This window comes from Geotrypetes seraphini, chromosome 2 (assembly GCF_902459505.1).
Source record: "Geotrypetes seraphini chromosome 2, aGeoSer1.1, whole genome shotgun sequence".
In the NCBI taxonomy this organism is placed as follows: Eukaryota; Metazoa; Chordata; class Amphibia; order Gymnophiona; family Dermophiidae; genus Geotrypetes; species Geotrypetes seraphini.
The window spans coordinates 449,418,246-449,443,291 of NC_047085.1; the positions used below are offsets into that span (position 1 = coordinate 449,418,246).

Consider the following 25,046-nt stretch of genomic DNA (forward strand, 5'->3'; position numbering starts at 1 on the left):
TAATACTGTTCTCCTCCCTGTCTTGTAAGCTCGCAACCTTGGGGTAATCTTTGACTCCTCTCTCTCCTTCTCTGCTCAGATTCAACAAATCGCCAATTACCAAAATCCATCCATTCTCTCTGAACACACTACCAAAACCCTTATCCAAGCTCTCATCACCTCACGCTTAGATTACTGTAACATACTTCTTTTGGGCCTCCCGTGCATGCGTCTCTCTCTTCTATAATCCGTTCAAAATTCTGCTGCACGACTCATATTCCGTGAAAGCTGCAATTCTCACATCACCCCTCTCCTCAAGTCACGTCATTGGCTCCATGTCCATTTCCGAATACAGTTTAAACTCCTCTTGCTGACTTACAAGTGCATTCACTCTGAAGCCCCCCGATATCTCTCCTCACTTATCTCCCCCTATGCTCCTCTCCGTGATCTCTGCTCATCAGGCAAGCCCCTCTTATCTGCCAACTCCAGACTCTGTCCCTTCTTTCTTGCTGCACCGTATGCCTGGAACAGGCTGCCTGAATCAATACGTCGTGCTTCATCTCTGGCAGTGCTCAAATCCAAGCTAAAGGCCCACTTTTTCAAAACTGCTTTCAACTCTTAACTCCCACTCACTGCTGTCAGATATCTATACCCACTGTATCATTTCCTCTACCATAATCTCCCCAACCCTGTAATGTCCTGTCTAAATTAGATTGTAAGCTCTTCTGAGCAGGGACTGTCTATTGTATGTTAAAATGTACAGCGCTGCGTATGCCTTTCAGCGCTATAGAAATAATAAATAGTAGTGATCATGGTTTAAGCAGGCAGGAACCTGTCCTATTGCTTAAACCAGTGTCTCTCAAACTTTTTCGAGCGGGGGCACACTAAAGGTAGTGGGCACAACTCGAGGCACCCAGAAGTACGCGGACATTGCTGTGATGACATCACGCGCATGCATTACTTCATCACACTGACATCTACGCATGCACAGAAGCCCTCCAGACAGGCCCTAAAATGCCAGAAGGGCTTGCCAGCAGGGAAGTCTAACAAATATCAACTGAGTACCCCCAACCATATTCCTCCCAAACTCCACCCTAGACCTACCCAAGCTTTTCCCCAGATCCCACCCCATTTACTAATTGTAATGCAATTTTTTCCATTCATTTTTCATATACACAGCAGATATAAAATTCTCAAAACAGACACATTTTAATCACTATATTGAAAATAAAATCATTTTCCCTACCTTTGTTGTCTGGTGACTTTATTTTTCTGTGCTTTTAACTTATGTTTCCAGGGCCTTCTTATCCATTGACTGTTTTTCTCTCCGTCTTAACTTTCTGCCTTGCATCCATCTTTGGCATTAACTTAACATTCAATATTTCCATTTTTCTGCTTTCTTCTCAAAATCTACTTTTCCATGTCTTCTCCCTCCCTATTTCCATGGTCTGACATCTCTCTCCTTCCACCCCCCCCCCCCCAGTGGTCCAACAACATCTCTCTACTTCCTTTCCCCCCTTCCCAGACTCACATCTCTCTCCTCTTTTTCCTATAATCTGGCATTACTACTACTATTATTATTTCTTTAGCGCTACCAGACTCCCCTCCTTCCCTTCTATTCTCTGGTCTGGTATCTCTCCCTTTATTTAATTATCTCTCCTCCCACCCCCCAGTGTAACATTTCTCTTTCCCTTCCTCCTTTCTGCCCCCTGCAGTCCATCTCCTTTCCCTTCCTCCTTATTGGCCCCCCTCCCAGTCCAACATTTCTCCCTCCTTTCCATTAGACTAATATTTTTTTATCTCTTTCTCCTGCATGCTTCTCCTCTGGTCCTCCTTCCCTCCCCCAACCAACATCTCTCTCTCTCTCTCTCTCTCCCTCCATGAGTCCAACTTTTCACTCTCTGCCCTCTCCCCTTCCCCAGAGTGTAACATTTCTCCTTCCATCCATTCTGTCTTCCCCATCCATCTTGCCCTCTCCATGAGTCCAACACTTTCTCCCTGCTGCACGCTTTCTCTCTCTGTCCTTGCCTCTTCCCTTGGGAATCGGGTTGCCAGAGCAAAGGAGAAGAAGGCAGCGTGCTCTGGTAGCCGGACTGAGAGAGGGAGAGTCGGAGACACAGAGTTCTGCGCAGGGGAAGGAGGCAGGAAGAAGCACAGGACTCGGGGAAGCGGCGAGAGTACGCTCCGCCCACCCCCACCGCGTCAGAGGCAGCGTCGGACTCCCCCTTGAAAGGGGGCGGAGCCAACGCGGCGAGCGCTGAATCGGGTTGCCAGAGCAAAGGAGAAGAAGGCAGCGTGCTCTGGTAGCCGGACTGAGAGAGGGAGAGTCGGAGACACAGAGTTCTGCGCAGGGGAAGGAGGCAGGAAGAAGCACAGGACTCGGGGAAGCAGCGAGAGTACGCTCCGCCCACCCCCACCGCGTCAGAGGCAGCGTCGGACCCCCCCTTGAAAGGGGGCGGAGCCAACGGCGCGCAGCCGTTCGGCGCGCGGCGAAGGCAAGCGGCAAAGGCGCTCGCCTTAGCGAGAGCGCCTTTGCGAAGGGCCTTTGAGAAGGGACAAGGCAACGGAGTAAGACAGAAGGTAAAGAAGCGACAAGTACAGAAGGAAAGCACAGAAGGTAAGAAAGAGACAGACACAAAGGGCCAAGCCGTTCACACAAGTATAACAAGCAGGCAGAGGGAGAGAGTGAGAGAGAGGACACCAGCGGCTGGTAGAGAGAGAGAGGACCCCAGCAGCAGGTAGAGAGAGAGAGAGAGAGACACCAGCACAGAGCACCAACACAGAGAGAGAAGAGACAGAGAGGACACCACCAACAGGCAGTGAGCGAGAGGACACCAGAGACAGTTAGTGAAAGAAAGAGAGGGCACCAGTACAAAGAGAGAGTCAGGGAGGACACCAACAGCAGATAGGGAGAGAGAAAGGACACAAAGCGGGCACAAGTCACAAGTAATCTCAACTGATATCTTAAAGAAGGAACAACAATGGAAGCAGAAGGAAGCCAGAAGATGAGCTTTCCAGTGTTCTGCACAGACTGTCATATGTACGACTATCTCCCCTCGGGGAGACAGTCGTATGTATGCAGTCGGTGTCAGGAACTGAAAAGCTTGAAGAAGGAGGTCAAGCGACTAGAGGACAAGATTCAGGAGCTAGAAGGATTTCACGCCACGGAGAGACACATTGAGGAGGAAGTCAGGGAACTCGAGAGATTCATTGAAGAGGCATACAGGACGAAGGTGGAAGAGAACGAACTTCAGATGAAAGAAGAAGCTACACGGATACCAACATGCAAGGGAGAGCAAGAAGAAGATTACCTCAAGGATGACACCCACAGAGGGCTATCGCAAGAGGGGGAGATTTTGGCTAGTCGAGGCCCAAAAGAAGAAAGAGTGAAGTACATTGAGGACATTGACCTGAGACCGAAGCGAAAATTGAAGAGAGGAAAGTCAGCGATCCTAGTGGGAGACTCGATCCTTAGGCATGTGGACAGCCACATCGCAGGAGGGAGAGAGGACCGACTGGTGACCTGCCTTCCGGGAGCAAGAACCAAGGACATCGTGGACAAAATTGAAATGATCCTGGAAGGGGCGGAGACAGAAGAGACCGCTGTAGTGATCCACATCGGGACGAACGATGTCAGCAGGAGAGACTACAAAAGAAGCACGCTGTTAGAACAATTCAAGATTCTGGGAAGGAAGCTGAAGATGAGGGCCCAGAAGATAGTGTTCTCAGAGATCCTACCAGTACCGAGGGCAGATGTGAAAAGGCAGGAGGAACTACAATCAATAAATACGTGGATGAGGAGATGGTGTGAGGAAGAAGGATTCCACTTCGCGAGGAACTGGACGGCGTTCTGGGGCAAGAGCAAGCTATACAGGAAAGATGGACTGCACCTGAGCGCAGCAGGAACTAGACTCCTAGCAAACAACGTCAAGAGAGGAATAGAACAGGCTTTAAACTAAGAAGAAGGGGAAAGCCGACAGTTGACAAAGGGTCGACGATTCGGAAGACGGTATCCTGTGAAGATACCGAGGGGAAAAATGGCTGGGAAGGAACAAGGGACAAACTGCAGGAGTCGACTAACCCAGAAGAAGTGGTTACAATGACTGCAGCAAAAGAGAAGAAAATATGGACCGAAGCACAGGGAAAAGAAAGGAGGACAGCAAAATACCAGGATCTAAAGTGCATATATGCTAATGCAAGGAGCCTAAGAAACAAAATGGGGGAACTAGAAGCCTTGGCCAACGCAGAAGACATCGACATCATTGGAATCTCTGAAACATGGTGGAATGAGGAAAGCAAATGGGACACAGCACTACCGGGATACAAGCTCTATCGCCAGGACAGAACAGAACAAAAAGGAGGTGGAATAGCCCTATACATAAAAGAAGGCATACAATCCACACAAATGGACACAGCAGAGACGGCCAGCAAGCCGGAATCTCTATGGGTTAAAATACCGGGAAGGAAAGGGCCTGAAATAAAGATGGGCCTATTTTATCGCCCACCGGGGCAAACCAGAGATATCGATGAGGAAATGGAAGCCGAGATGAAGCGTGAATGCAAAAGTGGCAACACGGTTATTATGGGAGACTTCAACTACCCTGGGATAGACTGGAGGCTTGGAAGCTCAAAATGCGCTAGGGAGACAAAATTCCTGGAAGCTACACAGGATTGTTTCATGGAACAGCTTGTTAGAGAACCGACGAGAGGAAATGCCACTCTGGATCTAATCCTAAATGGGTTAAGGGGACCTGCAAAGGAAGTAGAAGTAGTGGGACCGTTGGGAAACAGCGATCATAATATGATCAAGTTCAAGGTTGAGGTAGGAGTGTCAAAAGGCAAGAGATCCATTGCGACAACTTTTAACTTCAGGAAAGGAAACTACGAAGCAATGAGGGAATTGGTAAGGAAGAAACTTAGGAACACTTCCAAAACATGGCTAACGGTAAATCATTGATATGCTTAACCACGAAAATGGACTAAGTCCTCTTAGTCAAATCAAAATAAACAAACAAACAAAATAGAGGACTAATAATAACAAGAATTCTTGCTGTTCTATACCGCTCTCAGAAACCTGTAATGTTCAAAACACATAAGTGCCTGGTCCTTCTTCAGGGACATGGTGAGCGAGGCGCAAAATCTGTATATCCCCAGATTCAGGAAGGGGTGTAAAAAGAATCGAACAAAAGACCCGGCGTGGATAACCAAAACAGTGAAGGAAGTGATAGGCAATAAGAAAAAATCATTCAAGAAATGGAAAAAGGACAAAACTGAGGGGAACTAGAAAGAGCACAAGAAGCATCAAAAAGAATGTCACCGTGAGGTTCGGAAAGCCAAAAGAGAGTATGAAGAGAGGCTAGCCAGGGAAGCAAGAAATTTCAAACCATTCTTTAGATATGTTAAAGGGAAGCAGCCGGCTAGAGAGGAAGTGGGACCGCTGGACGACGGAAACAGGAAGGGAGTGGTGAAGGAGGAGAAGGTAGTGGCAGAAAAGCTTAACATGTTCTTCTCATCTGTATTTACAAACAAAAACACGTCCAACATACCGGAACCTGAGCAATTCTTCAACGGAAGTCAGGCAGAAAAATTAACATCCATAGAAGTGAGCCTTGAGGACGTTCGTAGGCAGATAGAAAAACTAAAAACAGACAAATCCCCGGGTCCGGATGGCATACATCCAAGGGTTCTGAAGGAATTAAAGGAGGAGATAACGGAACTACTGCAGCAAATTTGCAACTTATCCCTGAAAACAGGCGAGATCCCGGAAGATTGGAAGATAGCCAACGTTAAGCCCATCTTTAAAAAGGGATCAAGAGGTGACCCGGGAAACTACAGGCCGGTGAGCCTGACTTCGGTTCCGGGGAAAATGGCAGAAGCACTGATAAAAGAAAACATCGATCAACATTTTGAAAAAAATGAACTTCTGATAACCAGCCAGCATGGTTTCTGCAAGGGAAGATCGTGCCTAACGAACTTATTGAACAAACGGATGGACAAAGGAGACCCCATAGACATCATGTATCTAGATTTCCAAAAAGCCTTTGACAAGGTGCCCCATGAACGTCTACTCCGGAAACTGAAGAACCATGGGGTGGAAGGAGACGTACATAGATGGATCAGAAACTGGTTGGAGGGTAGAAAACAAAGGGTAGGAGTGAAGGGTCACTACTCCGACTGGAGGAGGGTCACGAGTGGTGTCCCGCAGGGCTCGGTGCTCGGGCCGCTGCTATTTAATATCTTCATAAATGATCTAGAAACAGGAACGAAGTGCGAGATAATAAAATTTGCGGACGACACCAAACTATTTAATGGAGCTCGGACTACAGAGGACTGCGAAAAGTTGCAAAGGGACTTGAACAAATTAGAAGAATGGGCGGCGAAATGGCAGATGAAGTTCAACATTGAAAAATGTAAAGTATTACATGTGGGGAGCAGAAACTCGAGGTACAACTATACAATGGGAGGGATGTTATTGAATAAGAGTACCCAGGAAAGGGACTTGGGGGTAATGGTGGATATGACAATGAAGCCGTCAGCACAGTGTGCAGCGGCCGCTAAGAGAGCGAATAGAATGCTTGGTATAATCAAAAAGGGTATTACAGCCAGAACGAAAGAAGTTATCCTGCCGTTGTATCGGGCGATGGTGCGCCCGCATTTGGAGTACTGCGTCCAATATTGGTCGCCGTATCTTAAGAAGGATATGGCATTAGTCGAGAGGGTTCAAAGGAGAGCAACACGTCTGATAATAGGTATGGAAAACCTGTCATATTCTGAGAGATTGGAGAAGCTGGGTCTCTTTTCCCTGGAGAAGAGGAGACTTAGAGGGGATATGATAGAGACTTACAAGATCATGAAGGGCATAGAGAGAGTAGAGAGGGACAGATTCTTCGAACTTTCGAAAAATAAGAGAACAAGAGGGCATTCGGAAAAGTTGAAAGGGGACAGATTCAAAACAAATGCTAGGAAGTTCTTCTTTACCCAACGTGTGGTGGACACCTGGAATGCGCTTCCAGAGGACGTTATAAGGCAGAGTACGGTACTGGGGTTCAAGAAAGGATTGGACAAATTCCTACTGGAAATGGGGATAGAGGGGTATAGATAGAAGATTACTGCACAGGTCCTGGACCTGTTGGGCCGCCGCGTGAGCGGACTGCTGGGCACGATGGACCTCGGGTCTGACCCAGCAGAGGCATTTCTTATGTTCTTATGTAGCATTCTTCCTTCCTACCCCCCAACCCAACATTCTCTTTCCCCCTCCAATGTGTAGCACCTTTCCTTTCCTTTCTGCCAGGTCCTGCAGCACCTCTTTTCCCTTCCTTTTACCAGGTCCAGCAGTACCCCTTCCCTCCTCCCCCTGTCCAGCAGTATCCCTTCTCTCTTCCCTGCTCCCCATGTCCAGCAGTACTCCTTCTCCCTTCCCTCCTCCGCTGTCCAGAATTACCACGTCTCCCTTTCCTCCTTTCCCCTGTCCAGCAGTACCCCTTCTCCCTTCCCTGCTCCTCATGTCCAGCAGTACCCCTTCTCCCTTCCCTGTTCCCCATGTCCAACAGTACCCCTTCTCCCTTCCCTGCTCCCTATGTCCAGCAGTACCCCTTCTCCCTTCCTTGCTTTCCATGTTCAGCAGTACCACTACTCCCTTCCCTCCTTCCCTATCCAGCATACCTCTCCTCTCTCTAGGCTAGCGGCAGCTCACTGTGTGGTTTTAATTTTGAATTGTATAGACCATAGTAATATATTAGATGACAGCAGATAAAGACCCGAATGGTCCATCCAGTCTGCCCAACTTAATTCAAGTTTACTCATTGTACTAGCCTATTTATATTTCCAAATCCCAAAAATCGCCACTATAAGAAATTTTTGGATAGGACCTTGGCCTTTTGAGCGGGTAAAGTTCAATTATGGTTAGATAATTTGATTCATCGAACTAAATCATACGGTTCTTTCATGAAACTAATAAAGACTTACCGTATTTTTCGCTCCATAAGACACATTTTTATCCCCCAAAAAGTGAGTGGAAAAAAGGGTGCGTCCTATGGAGCAAATACCCAACCCCCCCTGCCCGTTACCTTATTTAGATCGGCGCCCGCTGCTGCTACTGATTGCTTGCTGCATGTAGAGGAAGGGAAGGGCCAGGCGGGTGCAGCGATTGCATGGCGCCGACCCAGAAGCCTTACCCCCAATGTCAATTCTGACGTCGGACAGACCGGACCTTCTCTCCGATGTCAGAATTGACATTGGGGGTAAGGCTTCTGGTCTGGCACCGTACAATCGCTGCACCCGCCTGGCCCTTCCCAGCAATTTGTTTCATTCGGAGGGAGTGAAGCGCCGCTGGGTCCTCGCTCATCCCTTGCTCTCGGTACCGCGCTGATGAGTTCCACCCCCCTCGCTGCTGCTTCGAGGTAGTGTCCTCACAGCGTCAGCAGCGGGAGGCAATTAAAACCAGTGGGCGGATGGGCAGGCTTGGGAGGGGGTGGAAGAGGACAGGCTGGAAGGCAGTGAAGGGAACATAGGAGGGAGGGTAAAAGGGACAATTGTTGGGCCTGAGTGTGTGTGGGGGGGAAGAGGACAAAGGCTGGAAGGCAGTGAGGGGAACATAGGAGGGAGGGAGGAAGGGACAATTGTTGGGCCTGAGGAAAGAAAGAAAGAAGGAAAGAAAGAAATCATCAGACAACAAAGGCAGAAAAATGATTTAATTTTCAATTTAGTGATCAAAATGTGTCAGTATGGAGAATTTATATCTGCTGTCTATATTTGTCTATTTTTCTATAGTTGTTACTGAGGTGACATTGCATATTTTAAAAAGTCATCTGCCTTGACATCTGTGCCCTGTCCCAGCCTACCACTAGACCACAAGAAGGGGACACCAGAGGGGGGGGGGGGGGACAGGTGCAGAGCCTGGCAATGAGTGTGGGGTTGGGTGCAGAGCCTGGCAGGGAGAATTTGGTTCAGAATGTTTTTTTTTTTTAATTGTTTTCCTCCTCTAAATCTAGGGTGCGTCTTATGGAGCAAAAAATACGGTACTTATTTCAGAAATTTTTATCTGTTTAAGAACTATGCAATTATATTTGTCTTATGCTCACTGTATTTTTATCACTGATTGTCCAGTTCTTATCTGTAAACCGCCTAGAACTCTTTTGGGTGTTGGTGGTATAGAAAAATAGTTATTTTTATGTTATTATTAACTTTGCCACACAGCTGCCGCTAGCAGTGGTTTAGCCTTGGTTTCATCAGGCAGCCTCGGGGCCTTTGCTAGGCCAGCCCGCTTCGATGATGCAATGCGGGCTGGCCTAGCAAAGGTCCCGAGGCTGTTTGATGAAACCAAGGCTAAATTACTGCTAGCGGCAGAGAGAAGTCAAAGGCAGGTGTCCCAGAAGACACGCATCCAAAAGTCAGTCCCGGTAGCAGTCAGCATACGCAGGCGCTGGAGCCTCTTTTTCCTGCCCAGTGTACCATGGCACATCTAAAATCTCAGAAGGCACAATAGTGTGCCGCAGCACAAAGTTTGCAATACACTGGCTTAAACCATACTAACTAGAAGGGTGGGCAACTTGAATAAGAGTAACTGAATATGTGAACAAATGTCTGAATGTGTCTATTATACATTTATAACAGAACTTTCTGAAAAACCACTTGTCCTACCATTGACTACGATACATCATTTTAAAGGCCATGCATTCTATAGGGTTTTAAAAAAATATTGTAGTGTTTTAGGTTCAGTTTTCTGATTGAGGTTAGTGATATATACTGACAATAAGAATATAAAGGAAAAAACAAAACACCAGTATGAATAACAGTATATCAGAATACAACTGACAGTATCCACGTTTTCAGTTGTATGCTTCTGGTCTTTCCATTACATCTCTGGCCTTATCAGTACTACTTTTTTTTTATATATTAAAATTTTAACATAAATCACATGAATATACTCTTGTACAAGAAAAACAGATGAAAACTTCCAAATAGAGTCCAGCAGTTTTGTAGCTAAACTAAAGAAAAAGATTAATCTTTCTTAGACCACAAACTCAAGAGGAGAAATGTAGAGTGAAGAGAAACTCCAAAGAATTCAGTATAAGAATAGGCTTAACAGCAAAAAAAACCTCCATTATTTTACTGCCGTTCTCTAAATCTTCCTGGCTGCTAGGGTTTTCAAGTACCAAAAAGCTCATAACTGATCTGGTGTAAAGAAGACATATTTCACTCCCTGGTATTTTATCAAACATTTACAGGGGTTTGCCAAGAGAAATGTTGCCCTGAGAGTTAATGTCTCAGTTTTCATAGCAAGAAATAGTTTTCTGCACTCTTGTGTGGTTCTTGTGACGTCGGGGAACATCCAAACTTTTTTCCCATGAAACAAAATTTGAGGGTTACGAAAATACAATTTCATAATAGCATTTACATCTTGCTTGAAAACAAACGATATAAGCAATGCGGATTCAAACAATATAGTTTCTAATAGTTCCGTAACATTTAAAGAGGCATCCACTTCTTGAGGTAATTCGTCTGCTTCTGGCGTATGATCAGCTTTTTTCTTAGTAGGTAAATAGTAGATTCGATTTAGTGGCGGAATATGTTCCGGGGAAATTTTTTAATACTTCAGTTAAATATCTCTTCCACTTTTCTGTAGGCGCTACACCAAAAGTCTTTGGAAAATTCAAAAGTTGGACATTTAACCTTCGGTTATAGTTTTCCATCTGTTCAATTTTTCTTTTCAGTAAAGTTCTTTCATTAACCAGACCATTAGTTACAGCCTGGATACATGCTACATTGTCTTTTACACTTTTAATTTCTGTGGAAAATTCTTCTTCAGTTTTATCCAATGATTTTCCCAAACCATCAACAGTACTTACAAGTATGGTAATTTCTTGAGCAGACCTGGCAACTATGGAATTCAAACATTCGAGAGACTCCCATATTTTCTCGCGTGTAATTGCCACCGGTTTTATTGTTTCAATTCCCTGAAACGGGGTTTCCCCTGCATTTGCATCCAGGCAGGGCTCCCCTGACAAGACCACAAGTTGAGCAGGGTGCGGCAGCGGCACAATCTCTGTAGGGGAGAGAGAAATCTCCAGCTCCAAGTCCCCAGCCACTCCTCCGGCCGAAGACAGCCAAAGCGATCCCTCAGGTACTCCATGGGGGTTAGGGGAAGTGGCTGCAGAGTCCATAATAGATATTTGTGTAGGGGTAGATGTCCTCATTGCAGCGGATTTGGGACAGACACTACCCTTACACTTAGAGTGCGGCATGATTGAAAAAATATTGAAAGTAACACTCCTGAACTCAGCTGTTACCAACGTCAGCTCCTAGCTGCCGCCATCTTGGTTTCTCTGCCTTATCAGTACTACAATCAACAAACTGTGCACTGCAATAGATTTGGTCTTGTTCTGTTCAATCATGATATGCTTAGACAAAAGTCTTCCTCATTAACTAAGCATTTTAATTTGTATTCATCTGGACCCTGATGAAGGCTATTAGCCGAAACATGGACCGTGTAGGGTCTTTAGGCTCTACTCATTTCTACTATCTAGATCAGGGGTATCCAACTTTTTGGCTTCCCTGGGCAGCATTGGCCAAAAAAAATGTTTCTGGGGCTGCACAAACGCTGCAGCAAGACAGAGGAGGGAGCTGGAAAGACGGTAAACACCTGGGGGCAGCAGAGGAAAACACTGCATTGCCCTCGACCGGGCCGCACAAAATACTTCACGGGGCCGCATGCTGGATACTGGCATAGACTTCTGCTGTATCTTTAAACAGGCCAATACTGTAGCTTGCCAGCTAAATTGTTACACTTGTTGGATCAAGTTATTATTCACTGCTACCACACAGCTCAATAGCTGTAATTAGTTCTATTGACTGTTTTATTTGTGAGTTAGTTATCCAGTCCATTGACTCCACTTTCTCATTTGTTTTTGTTGGTTTTCTTCATGTGTTCAGTGGAGTATTGAGGTTTCCTTATTTGTTGCTGCAATGAATGCTGACAGAATATATGAAAATATAGATTCTAATAATGCAAAATTTAACTTTTAATAAAAGGCATAATTTTTTTGAAAAATTATGATATATATATATATATATTGTGACAGGGAAGCTCCTGTCATGGTTAAAAAAACTGCTAGTCCAGTCAAAAGTAGAGCCCTCAAACCTGCAATCCCTAAAATAAAGCCTGTACACCATGTTAAAAGCACTAGTTTAGTACAGCAAGAAAGAAGGGAGAAAAGGCAGGTGATGTCACAGCCAGAAATTCAGGCAGGGAGAGCACAGAAAACACAGTCTATCCCCTATTACTCCTTTCCCAGAGCTAGGGAGAAACATGAGATCAACCCAGAAGGGGGTGGAGTTAGCCATCGAGTTCTGCATTCATGTAAGCCTCAAGTAGGAAGACTGCGGGGAGATCAAGGAGCCTCAGCTGACTCTAACTGGAGAAGCAGAACGGAGCACACTGGAAGCAGCCCAATGCTCTGTGCAAACCACCAGGAACATAGGATTGCCCCAGGCCAACAAGCAGGGAGAGGAATCCAGCAGCCAGCTAGGTACTGTGATTTCCCAAGGGAGCCTAAGGGGGTAGGGCTAGAGGTTCTCTCAGAGGGAGAGGAACCTGGCCAGGAAACTTTCCCAAACACCCAGAGAGGGGGGTGGGAGGTGGAGAGTGAAGAAGGGGAATTCATGGAGACAGAAAACGACTATAGTCCCAGTGACACAGGGTGGGGGGTGGTGCAGTGAGGCTGAGGCAGAATTAAGTGTGCCAGAAGAATGTATGGAAATCTGATTTAGAAATTATAAGCTGCTCTAGGACTGTGGTAGCAATTGGGAGGACCTGAAGACCATGGTGAAAAGGGAGGCTTGCTCCACACAGCCTGCAAAGCAGGGTTGTGAAAGTCCTTAGAGGGGACTCATTGCTAGAGAGGAAAAGCCGTGGCAGAGAAAACGTTTTTCTTCTCTTTGTTGGGAAAAGTGTTGGGAAGAAGGGCTGGCACCTGCAGTGCTCAGCCAGTGCTGGCAAGAACCTGTGCTAATAGAAGCCAGCTGCCCTAAGGAGGGAGTATTGGGGCATTTGAGAGACTGAAAAGCTTTTTTGATTTTGGTTTATCTTTTTCACTGACAAGGACAATCCAGTCCCTGAATGAAAGCCCAGATAGTGTGCACTGGAACTTAGTGAAAGGAACAGCATTATTGGTACCTGTGAGAAACAACTGTCTGTTTTGGGGCTTTTTTCTTTTTCCTTATAATAAACCCGGTGAAGTTTTGTTTGAAAGAAATCCAGTGTCTGTGTTTTCCTTACACTAATCATATAAAAGGTAACTTTGTGGACTCGGACGTAGACAAAGCAGAACTACTCAATAACTACTTTTGCTCAGTCTTCACCCATGAAGCGCCAGGATCTGGACCTCAGCTACAGACAAAGGGGTGCTCGGAGGACCCATTCCGGGACTTTGCATTTACCGCGAGCTATCAAAGCTAAAAGTGAACAAAGCTATGGGCCCAGATAATCTACACCCCAGAGTACTTCAGGAATTGAGAGCTGTCCTAGCAGAACCATTAGCCGAGCTTTTTAATCTTTCCCTAAGCAAGGGAAAAGTTCCCTTGGACTGGAAAACTGCCAACGTTATTTCGCTCCATAAAAAGGGATGCAGGTCAGAGGCCGAAAATTACAGACCAGTGAGTCTTACATCAATAGTATGGAAACTTATGGAAACGTTGATAAAAAACAGATTGGACACGTTTCTGGATGACGAAAGACTAAGGGATCCCCACCAACATGGCTTTACTAAGGGAAGGTCTTGTCAATCCAATCTGATAAACTTCTTTGACTGGGTGACAAAAAAACTGGATAAGGGAGAGTCCCAGGACATCGTGTATTTAGACTTCAGTGAGGCTTTTGATAGTGTCCCACACCGGAGGTTATTTAACAAGATGAACGCGATGGGCCTTGGAGAAACACTGACAGCATGGGTAGAAGACTGGCTTAGCGGCAGACTTCAAAGGGTGATGGTGAACGGTACTCCCTCAAACACGTCGGAAGTGACCAGTGGAGTACCACAGGGTCTTGGGCCAGTACTATTCAATATCTTTGTAGGGGATCTGCCTCAGGGACTTCGAGGCAAAATTACATTATTCGCTGATGACGCTAAACTATTGAGCATGGGCATTGGACGCCAGCACACTCAAAAAGCTTCAGTTACCAATTAAGCTGCTAGCTTTCACTCAAGGTGTAAAAAATAACAAAAACATGAAAAATGATGCTAACGCAAAGTTCACCAAAATATTTAATTTTATTGTTTCTATTTTTCTATCATGGACATCAAAAGGCTAGTTGCATTAGCGGGAGGTCATTATAGTTGCCAAAATGCTGGCCTTCTGGGCAACAAGATTCTGGAATTAGAAACAGAAATGAGGGATGCCGACCTAGACGTAGTGGCGATATCCGAGACCTGGCTCACGGACTCACATGGGTGGGACATGGTCATACTGGGTTACAATTTGCTTCGCCGAGACAGGGAGGGCAAAATGGGAGGAAGGATAGCACTATATGCCAAAGATGACATCAAAGTTACCAGAATCACAGACATTAGGTACACAGGGGAATCCCTTTGGGTAAATTTGGCCAGGGGAAAGGACAAATGCCTGTACCTTGGCATAGTATACAGACCTCCAAGACAACAGGATGACCTAGATATGGAATTAATCGAAGACATAGAGAGTATCACCTTGCGTGGGGACCCAGTATTGTTGGGTGACTTCAATATGCCTGATGTGAATTGGAACACACTTTCCTCTGCGACCGGCAGCAGCAGAAGGCTATTAAACTCTATAAAGGGAGCAAGACTCAAGCAAATGGTTTTGGAGCCAACTAGGGATCAAGCGATTCTAGACCTGATACTTACCAACGGAGAAAGTGTCACAGAGGTCTCGGTGGGAGACACGTTGGCCTCCAGTGACCACAACATGGTATGGTTCAATCTCAGAAAAGGTTTCACCAAATCTAACACATTAACCAAAGTCCTCAGCTTCAAGGACACCAACTTCGAGAACATGGGGGATTTCATCCATCAGTCGCTGCAAAACCAAGCAGAGACAGATATTGTAGAGGAAATGTGGTCAACACTGAAAGCTACCATACAAGAAGCAACAAACCGATTTATAAAATCAGTAAGTAAACGACGAAGAAAAAATAAACCGCAGTAGTTCTCTGCGGAGATCTCAAACCTCATAAAAGAGAAGAAAAGAGCATTCATCTCCTACAAACATTCAGGGAAGCAGGACTCCAGGGAAGACTATCTGGCCAAGTCAAGAGCCGTCAAAACGGCAGTCAGAGAGGCCAAATTCCAGATGGAGGAGAATCTAGCAAAGAACATCAAAAATGGCGATAAATCATTCTTTAGGTATATTAGTGACAGAAACAGGAACACAGGAGGGATAGTACGCCTTAGGAAACCAGACGGGAACTATGTAGAATCGGACTCCAAAAAAGCTAAACTTTTAAATGAATACTTTTGCTCAGTCTTCATCCATGAGGCGCCGGGATCCGGCCCTCAGCTACCGACAGGGGATAGCTCGGTAAACCCATTTTGCAATTTCGAGTTTACGTCCAGTAGTGTCTACAATGAACTATCCAAACTCAAGGTTGACAAAGCGATGGGGCCAGACAACCTACACCCCAGGGTACTCAGGGAGTTAAGTGACACCTTGGCGAAACCGCTATCCACACTCTTCAATCTCTCCCTTAGCACAGGAAGAGTCCCACTAGACTGGAAAACGGCTAAAGTCATTCCACTCCACAAAAAAGGATGCAGGATGGAAGCTGTGAACTACAGACCAGTGAGTCTCACATCAATAGTGAGCAAACTAATGGAAACTCTAATCAAACGCCATTTGGATACGATCCTGAACGAGGGGAATCTACGAGATCCCCGTCAACATGGGTTTACAAAAGGGAGGTCCTGTCAATCCAACCTGATCAGCTTATTTGAATGAGTGACGGGGAAGCTGGATATTGTGGAGTCCCTAGACGTCATGTACTTGGATTTCAGCAAAGCATTCGACAGCGTACCTCACCGTAGGTTGTTGAGCAAGATGAGCTCTATAGGTTTGGGTGATACATTGACTACATGGTTGGGGACTGGCTTGGAGGTAGACTTCAGAGGGTGGTGGTGAATGGCACCCCCTCCGAAATGACAGAGGTGATCAGTGGAGTACCGCAGGGCTCGGTCTTGGGCCCGATCTTGGTGTCAGGTCAAAACCGTGGAAGACAAAAGGCGCACGCGGACAACTGAGCACAGCGCGGAGGCGCGTGTCAAAGAAAATAACTGTTTTTAGGGGCTCCGATGGGGGTGTGTGTGGGGGGAACCCCCCCACTTTACTTTATACAGATTGCGCCGGGTTTGGGGGGTTGTAACCCCCACATTTTACTGAAAACTTCACTTTTTCCCTAAAAACAGGGAAAAAGTTAAGTTTACAGTATAATGAGGTGGGTTACAACCCCCCAAACCACCCACAATGCCGCCGCGATCTGTATTAAGTAAAGTGGAGGGGCTCCCCAACAAAACCCCCTGTCGGAGCCCCTAAAAACTGTCATTTTCTTCGGCGCGCACCTCCATCTTGCGCTCAGTTGTCGGCGCGCGCCTTTGTCTTCCGCGGTTTTGTCTATAAACCCCCGATCTTCAACATCTTCATAAGGGACTTGGCTGAGGGGCTTCAAGGTAAATTAACGTTATTCGCCGATGATGCCAAACTATGCAATATAGTAGGCAAGAGCACAACAGGGCCTGACATTAAATCAATGACCGACAGTATGACGCACGACCTTCTCCTACTGGAGCATTGGTCCAGGACCTGGCAACTAAGTTTCAATGCCAAAAAATGCAAGGTCATGCACCTTGGCAACAAAAATCCATGCAAGACTTACACTCTTAATGGTGAGATCCTAGAGAGAACTGTAGCAGAACGAGACTTAGGGGTGATCATCAGTGAGACATGAAGACTGCTAATCAAGTGGAGAAAGCTTCATCTAAGGCCAGACAAATCATAGGTTTCATACGCAGGAGTTTTGTTAGCCGTAAGCCCAAAGTCATAATGCCATTATATAGGTCCATGGTGAGACCCCATCTGGAATACTGTGTACAATTCTGGAGGCCACATTACCGCAAAGATGTGCTGAGACTTGAGTCGGTCCAGCGAATGGCCACCCGGATGGTCTCAGGACTCAGGGATCTCCCAAATGAGGAACGGCTGAATAAATTGCAGCTCTACACATTAGAGGAACGCAGGGAGAGGGGAGACATGATCGAGACGTTCAAATACCTCACGTGCCTTATCGAGGTGGGGGATGATATCTTCTTTTTCAAGGAACCCACAACAACACGAGGGCATCTGGATTTTACACAACATGTCTTCCTGGTATCATTTGATATAGTTTCTTTATATACCAAGATACATCAAGATGCAGCATTAAAGATTATCCACAAAGTCCTAGTAGAGAGAGATGCCTCAACGGATTTCTACAGATTTTTTAATGGACTTGGCATCACTAAACATCAACAGGGGGAGAAGATTTCATGGGGACACCAGGAAATACTTCTTCACCGAAAGGGTAATTAATTGATCAATGGAATGGTCTTCCACGTCAGGTAGTTTTGGCCAGTACCACGCTCGACTTCAAGGGACGATGGGACCGTCTGGTGGGGTCGCTCCAGAGGAATGCTTAAAAGATGGATTCTCGAGGAGGGAGGTTTCTTGAGTGGGCAGACTGGTTGGGCCATCGGCCCTTTTCTGCCGTCATACTCTGTTTCTATGTTGTCTGAAAGGTTCAAATTAGAGCAACTAAGATGATAAAGGGGATGGAAACCTTTTGTATGAGGAAAGACTAAACAGGTTAGGGCTCCTCAGGCTGGAAAAAAGATGGCTGAGGGGAGATATGATTGAAGTCTACAAAATCGTGAGTGGAGTAGAACGGGTACAAGTGGATCAATTTTTACTCTGTCAAAAATTACAAAGACTAGGGCCGGCTCCTTTTACAAAGGTGCGCTAGGGCCTTAACGCACGGAATAGCGCGTGCTAAAATGCCACGCATGCTAGCCACTACCGCCTCCTCTTGAGCAGGCAGTAGTTTTTCAGCTAGCATGTGCTAATCCGGTGCGTAAGCTAAAACCGCTAGCGCACCTTCGTAAAAGGAGCCCTAGGGGGACACTTGGAATAGGAGGAAATATTTTTTCACTCCGAGAATAATTAAGCTCTGGAATGCATTGTTAGAGGTTGTGGTAAGAGCGGATAGTGTAGCTGGGTTTATGAAAGGTTTGGACCGTTTCTTGGAGGAAAAGTCCATAATCTGTTGTTGAGAGGACATGGGGAAGCCACTGCTTGCCCTGGATCGGTAGCAGGGAATGTTGCTACTCTCTGGGTTTTTGCCAGATACTAGTGACCTGGATTGGCCACCAGAGGACGGCCTACTGGGCTTGATGGACTATTGGTCTGACCCAGTAAGGCTATTCTTATGTTCTTATATAAGTTAAGCAAATATTTGCAGAATAACACTTACGTTTAACTTTTGACATTTTTGCGTGTATGTGTGCATCTATGCAATGTGATGCCATTATTCTAAACATTTATGCCTGTAATGGGTATGTACCGTATTTTCACATAGATAACGCGCACCCGTGAAAAACACAAATTTATGTATAGAAATTTTTATATACCGCGCATGCTGCCCAACTCTCCCGTCGCTGCCCGTCTCTCCTTTCACCCGCCCCGACTCTCCTCTGGTCACCCCGACTCTCCTTTCGCCCGCCCCGACTCTCCTCTCCCCCTTGAAGTCCTGTCTCCACCCTGAAAACCTGATGCCCCCCCCCCCGACGTCCGATTCACCCCCCCCCCCTCGCAGGACCGCTCGCACCCCCACCCCGAAGGACCGCTCGCACGCATCCGCACCCCCACCTCGAAGGACCGCTCGCACGCACTCCCACCTGCACCCCCACCCTGAAAGACCGCTCACACCCCCACAGCCTCCCGACCCCCCCCATCATGTAGAAGCTCCTACCGGTGTCCTGCTGCTTCCTCTTGGCGGTCCCGACTCCCCGACACAATCGGGGCAAGAGGGAGCTCAAGCCCTCTTGCCCCAGCCAACCGCGGCACCCCCGACACGATCGGGGCAAGAGGGAGCTCAAGCCCTCTTGCCCCCCCCCGACTCCCCGACACATCGGGCAAAAGGGAGCCCAAGCCCTCTTACCCCGCCAACTCCCCGACAATATCGGGCCAGGAGGGAGCCCAAGTCCTCCTGGCCCTGGCGACCCCCCCCCCCGCTAGTTGTTCGGGCCAGGAGGGAGCCCAAACCCTCCTGGCCACGGCGACCCCCTCCCCCCACCCCGCACTACATTACGGGCAGGAGGGATCCCAGGCCCTCCTGCCCTCGATGCAAACCCCCCTCCCCCCAACGACCGCCCACCCAGCCGACCCGCGACCCCCCTGGCCGTCCCCCACGACACCCCCACCCCCCTTCCCCGTACCTTTGTGTAGTTGGCCGGACAGACGGGAGCCAAACCCGCCTGTCTGGCAGGCAGCCAATGACGGAATGAGGCCGGATTGGCCCATCCGTCCCAAAGCTCCGCCTACTGGTGGGGCCTAAGGCGCCTGAGCCAATCAGAATAGGCCCGGGAGCCTTAGGTCCCTCCTGGGGGCGGGGCCTTGGGCACATGGTCGGGTTGGGCCCATGTGCCTCAGGCCCCGCCCCCAGGTGGGACCTAAGGCTCCCGGGCCTATTCTGATTGGCCCAGGCGCCTTAGGCCCCACCAGTAGGCGGAGCTTTGGGACGGATGGGCCAATCCGGCCTCATTCCGTCGTTGGCTGCCTGCCGGACAGGCGAGTTTGACTCCCGTCTGTCCGGCCAACTACACAAAGGTACGGGGAAGGGGGGTCGTGGGGGTCGGCCAGGGGGGTCGCGAGTCGGCTGGGGGGGGGCGGTCGGAGGTTCTTGGGGGGGCGGTCATTGGGGGGAGGGGGGTTTGCGTCGAGGGCAGGAGGGCCTGGGATCCCTCCTGCCCGTAATGTAGTGCAGGGTGGGGGTAGGGGGTCGCCGTGGCCAGGAGGGTTTGGGCTTCCTCCTGGCCCGAACAACTAGCGGGGGGGGGGGGTCGCCAGGGCCAGGAGGACTTGGGCTCCCTCCTGGCCCGATATTGTTGGGGAGTTGGGGAGTCGGCGGGGCAAGAGGGCTTAGGCTCCCTTTTGCCCCGATCGTGTTGGGGAGTCGGGGGGTGGGGGCAAGAGGGCTTGAGCTCCCTCTTGGCCCGATCATGTCGGGGGTGCCGCGGTTGGTTGGGGCAAGAGGGCTTGAGCTCCCTCTTTCCCCGATCGTGTCGGGTGTCGGGACCGTCAAGAGAAAGCAGCAGGACACCGGTAGGAGCTTCTACATGATTGGGGGGGGTTGGGAGGCTGTGGGGGTGCGAGCGGTCCTTCAGGGTGGGGGTGCGGGTGCGGGTGCGTGCGAGCGGTCCTTCGGGGTGGGGGTGCGAGCGGTCCTGTGGGGGGGGTGAATCGGACGTCGGGGGGGGGAAACTATGTAAAAAAAATTTTGTACAACGCGCTCACGCGTATAACGCGCAAGGGTGTGAGCGGTACGTAAAAACCACATATAACGCGCACGTTATATGCGAGAAAATACGGTAAGTTGTTAGTGCCTGTGTTACTGAATCGTCCTGCAAATTCTCCTACATTGTGGGATAGATTGAAGAAAGAGCACATAGTTTGGTCGCCGAGATGCTGCTGCATAGAACTGCCATTATTAACTACTAGCCTAAATCCACACTTTTACACAACAGACAATGGTGCCGTTTTTAAGAATCTGTGCCATATGACCAATATTCCAAATTATTGAACTGCAGATATTGCAACTAGCATCTACCCAGTTATATCACGGGACATTGCCAGTCAGGTGTGGATATTCAGCACCAAACTGGCTATTTGAAGCGGTTGAAATAGGCCACATAAATAGCAGGCCTATCTTTAATTGCTAAGCACTTATCCAATTAGCAAAGAATATTGGCTTCAGTTATGTTGTGTTGGAGAAAAGTTAAACTGAATATTTAATGCCAGTCACCAGAAATAGCCTGGCATTAGAATATCCAGGTTGAATGCTGGCAGCCCAAGTGCTGCCCACTGCCAGCTGAATATTGAGCCATAACTTTTAGTATTCTATAACTGCATGCTCCTGACCTGCCCATAATTCGCTCACATTCCATGCCCCCTAGAAGTTATACACAATAGAATTTGTGCGCACAGCATCTAGAATAATGGCTACAGCAATTGTACAACTGACCTTATTCTATAAATTGTACAAATTTGTGTACTAGGGGGCTCATTTTCAAAGCACTTAGACACACAAAGTACCATAGAAACCTATGATACTTTGTGTGTCTAAGTGCTTTGAAAATTAACTTCTATATTTATATTTTGGCATGCAAGTAGTAGGTACAGTTTATGATTATTTTCCCTGATTTATTAATTTTATTATTCAGTGTTCTATACTGTTCTCCCAAAAGAGGTCAGAATGGTTTACATGAATTTATTCATGTACGCAAGCATTTTTCCTTGTCTGTCCCGTGGGCTCACAATCTATCTAATATACCTGGGGCAATGGGGGATTAAGTGACTTGCCCAGGGTCACAAAAAGCAGCATGGGTTTTAACCCATAACCTCAGGGTGCTGAGGCTGTAGCTTTAACCACTATGACATCAAGCATGATCCAGTGAACCATAATAAGCAGAGTTATGTTTTTTCTGTAATGTTCTTCATGCTTTTTTTTTTTCCAGTAGTCTCTAGAGAATTAGGGTGATTTATCACAGGCACCATCTTTTTAAAATGTTCTTTTTGTCATTTTAGCTATCAAGACTTACAAGCTTACACAGAGAACCATCCAGACTGCCCTACCAGCTACTAAAGCGAGATCAAATGGTTTGTTGATTGCTTCTCATATGTTCCATTAAGCAACAAAATTCTACTAGGGACTCAGTAAATGAGTTGAATTTATAAGTATAGCCTCAAACAGTAAACTTTTACCTTACATGTTGATACTATTTATTTATTTTTTTTAAATTTGTTTATTGAAAAGTTTTTCAGAATACAATACAAAAGCTCAGAGGAATAGCAAATACATGGCCAAAAATTCACAGAAAACACATCCTCCCAAACCCCCCACCCCCAAATTCCAAACAAACAACAGAAAATATAAAATTGTACCGTAACTCTTCAGTACAATGCATAAAATCACAACCATCAAAACCAAACCCCCCTTCCCACCCCACCCCAGGGTCAAAAACAAAACATATCTAAAAGCAATACAAAAGGTTTACAAAGAAATAACAAAAATATGGCTAACCATAGATCATGAGGGACTTTCACACCACCGAATATAGGGATTCCAAACCTTAAAAAAGGGAGCAAGACGAGTCCTAGTCAATGCCGTCAGTTTAGACATACGAAAAATAAAGTCTACTTTTCGCAATAAATGAGTCCGACCTGGGGGAAAAGACTGTTTCCAATAAGCTGCCAATAAAAATCTAGCAGCAGTAAAAATAAAACAAGCTAATTTATGGGCTTTAGCAGTCAATGGAACCAAGGGGAGATGTAAAAGAGCACTACCCATAGATCAAGTAAGAGTGGTGCATAAAATATCAGACAATAACTCAAAAATCATATCCCAATACGGTACAACCCTCGGGCAGTCCCACCAAATGTGTAGAAAGGTACCCAACTGACCACAATGTCTCCAACATAAATTAGATACTTGAGGATACATAAGATGGAGACGCTGGGATGTAAGGTACCTTTGGTAAAGCAACTTGTATCCATTTTCCACCAAAGAGCTAGCTATAGAAACACGAAGCAGGCGACTAAACACCCGCTCCCAATTAACAGTTGGCGGCACTGGGCGCAATAGTCCCTCCCAAAGAGATAATTATCGAACCGGGGGAGCCTGTTGTTGAATAAGGGCCTTATAAAATCTAGAAATGCACTCCCTACCACTACTACCCATAATCGCCCACTCCAGGGGGGTTTCCTCCAAACAAAGATCACTAAGAGCCCTGCGACCAATAAAATCCATCACCTGACGATATCGAAAGTGATCAGTCAACGGTAAATCATAAGCTTCCCTCAAATCAGTAAATGATATCAATCGGCCTTCTTCCACAAAATCCCCCAAATCCATAAGACCCTGTTGGGCCCAAACACGAAAGCGAAGATCAACTTTTCCAGGTGCAAAACCCGACGCCACCCACAACGGGGTGCTACGAAAATAAAGTCGAGAAGAAAAAAAACGAGTGCGCGTCCGGGCCCACACCACAAACGTATGATGCAAAAATGGGTTAGCCCCTTTAAGTAGCTGTCGAGCCTACCCCACTGAGATCCAAGGGAGCACCCGACAAATCTCCTCAGAACCCAAAATTTTTTCCAAGCGAACTCAACTCTTTGATCTGTCTTTACACCAAGCTAAAAAAGACTTTAATTGAGCTGCCACATAATAACGCCTCAAACAAGGTACTGCCATACCCCCCTGAGTTCGGAATTGATGCAACACACTCCTTGGTACCCGCGGGGGTCGACTCTTCCAAATATATTTAAAAATTCTTCTAGCCACCCCACGAAAGAAAGTAGCAGACAAAGGAATGGGCAAAGCTTGAAAAAGATAAAGTAATTTTGGTAAAACTAACATTTTCACACTTTGAATGCGACCATACCAAGATAAAGAAGTATTCTCCCATCTATCCAAATCAGCCCAAAGGGATTGCAAAAGTGGCGGAAAATTAACATCAAATAAAGAACGAAGCTGTGCTGGTACATTAATTCCCAAATAACGGAGAAATTTAGATGCCCATTTAAAAGGATATTTAGCCTTCAAAAAAACACAATCTCTGGGGTGCACCAACAAATTTAATATCTCCGACTTATCCATATTAGTACGAAAACCTGAAACTGCACCATAACAAGTCAACTCATCTATAATCCCCGAGAGGGAAATACGTGGATTGATTAACGTGAAAATAACATCATCAGCAAACATCAGCAACTTAGTAGAAAGCCCACCACATACCACACCATGAATAGAGTGCTGAGCACGAACATGAGAAGCCAAAGGCTCCATAGCCAATGCAAAAAGCAACGGTGAAAGCACACAGCCTTGTCTGGTTCCTCGGGCTAACTGAAAGGTATCCGTATAACTCCCATTAATACGAAGAGCTGCTAAAGGCTTTGTATAGAGAATCTGAATCCAAGTAAAAAATCTCCCTCCAACACCCATAGCTGATAAAGTGCTCAACAAAAATGGCCAAGACACCCTATCAAAAGCCTTTTCGGCATCTACACTCAGCAGCAAAGCTGGCAAATTCTCCCGCTGTACAAACCAAATCAAATGAAGCAATCTACGGATATTATCAAAAGTTTGTCTCCCTTCAATGAAGCCCGCCTGGTCATCATGTACTAAATGGGGCATATAACATTGCAACCTACGAGTCAAAATTTTTGTAAAAATCTTATAATCTGTATCTAGCAATGAGATCGGACGATACGATCCACATTGCGCAGAATCCTTACCAGGTTTCAAAATAAGCGTTACACACGCTAATCTCCATGAAAAAGGCAGCTCCATACCTGTATCCAGGCTATTAAAAGCCCGGGTAAGGGGACCCACTAGTAAATGCTGAAAACATTTATAAAATCGATTCATAAAGCCATCCAACCCAGGTGCTTTCCCATAAGCTAAAGTAGAGATCGCCCACTGAGTTTCGTCTTCTAAAATAGGAGCGGACAATTGTTCTGCTTCTTCAGGTGTCAGTTCAGAGAGCTGCGCCTGAGCCAAATAGGTATCAATTTGAACCTGAGATACAATATGCTCAGGGGTATAAAGATGTTGATAAAAAGAAAGGAAAGTACCAGCAATAGATTCCGGAGTATAGCAGGCAGAACCATCAGTGGCTCGTACCATAGTAATCACGTTTCTCAATTTTTTGGCCTTCAACTTGTAAGCCAGCTGACGGCTCGCCCGATTACCGTGTTCAAAATGTTTCTGTTGGACTGATTGTAATTGTTCC

At 46.6% G+C, this 25,046-nt stretch overlaps 1 protein-coding gene across 7 annotated transcripts in view; it reads left to right on the forward strand.

Moving 5' to 3' along the window:
- Positions 1-25,046, forward strand: part of CCDC7 (coiled-coil domain containing 7) — a 730,660-nt gene that overhangs the window by 578,221 nt on the left and 127,393 nt on the right. For all 7 annotated transcript variants that reach the window (XR_004538163.1, XM_033931492.1, XM_033931495.1 and 4 more), the window contains one exon: positions 21,841-21,912. Coding sequence is in view for 6 of the 7 variants with exons in the window: in XM_033931492.1 (XP_033787383.1) it covers positions 21,841-21,912 (72 nt within the window). In the remaining variant the exon portion in view is untranslated. The remainder of the gene's footprint in view (positions 1-21,840; positions 21,913-25,046) is intronic.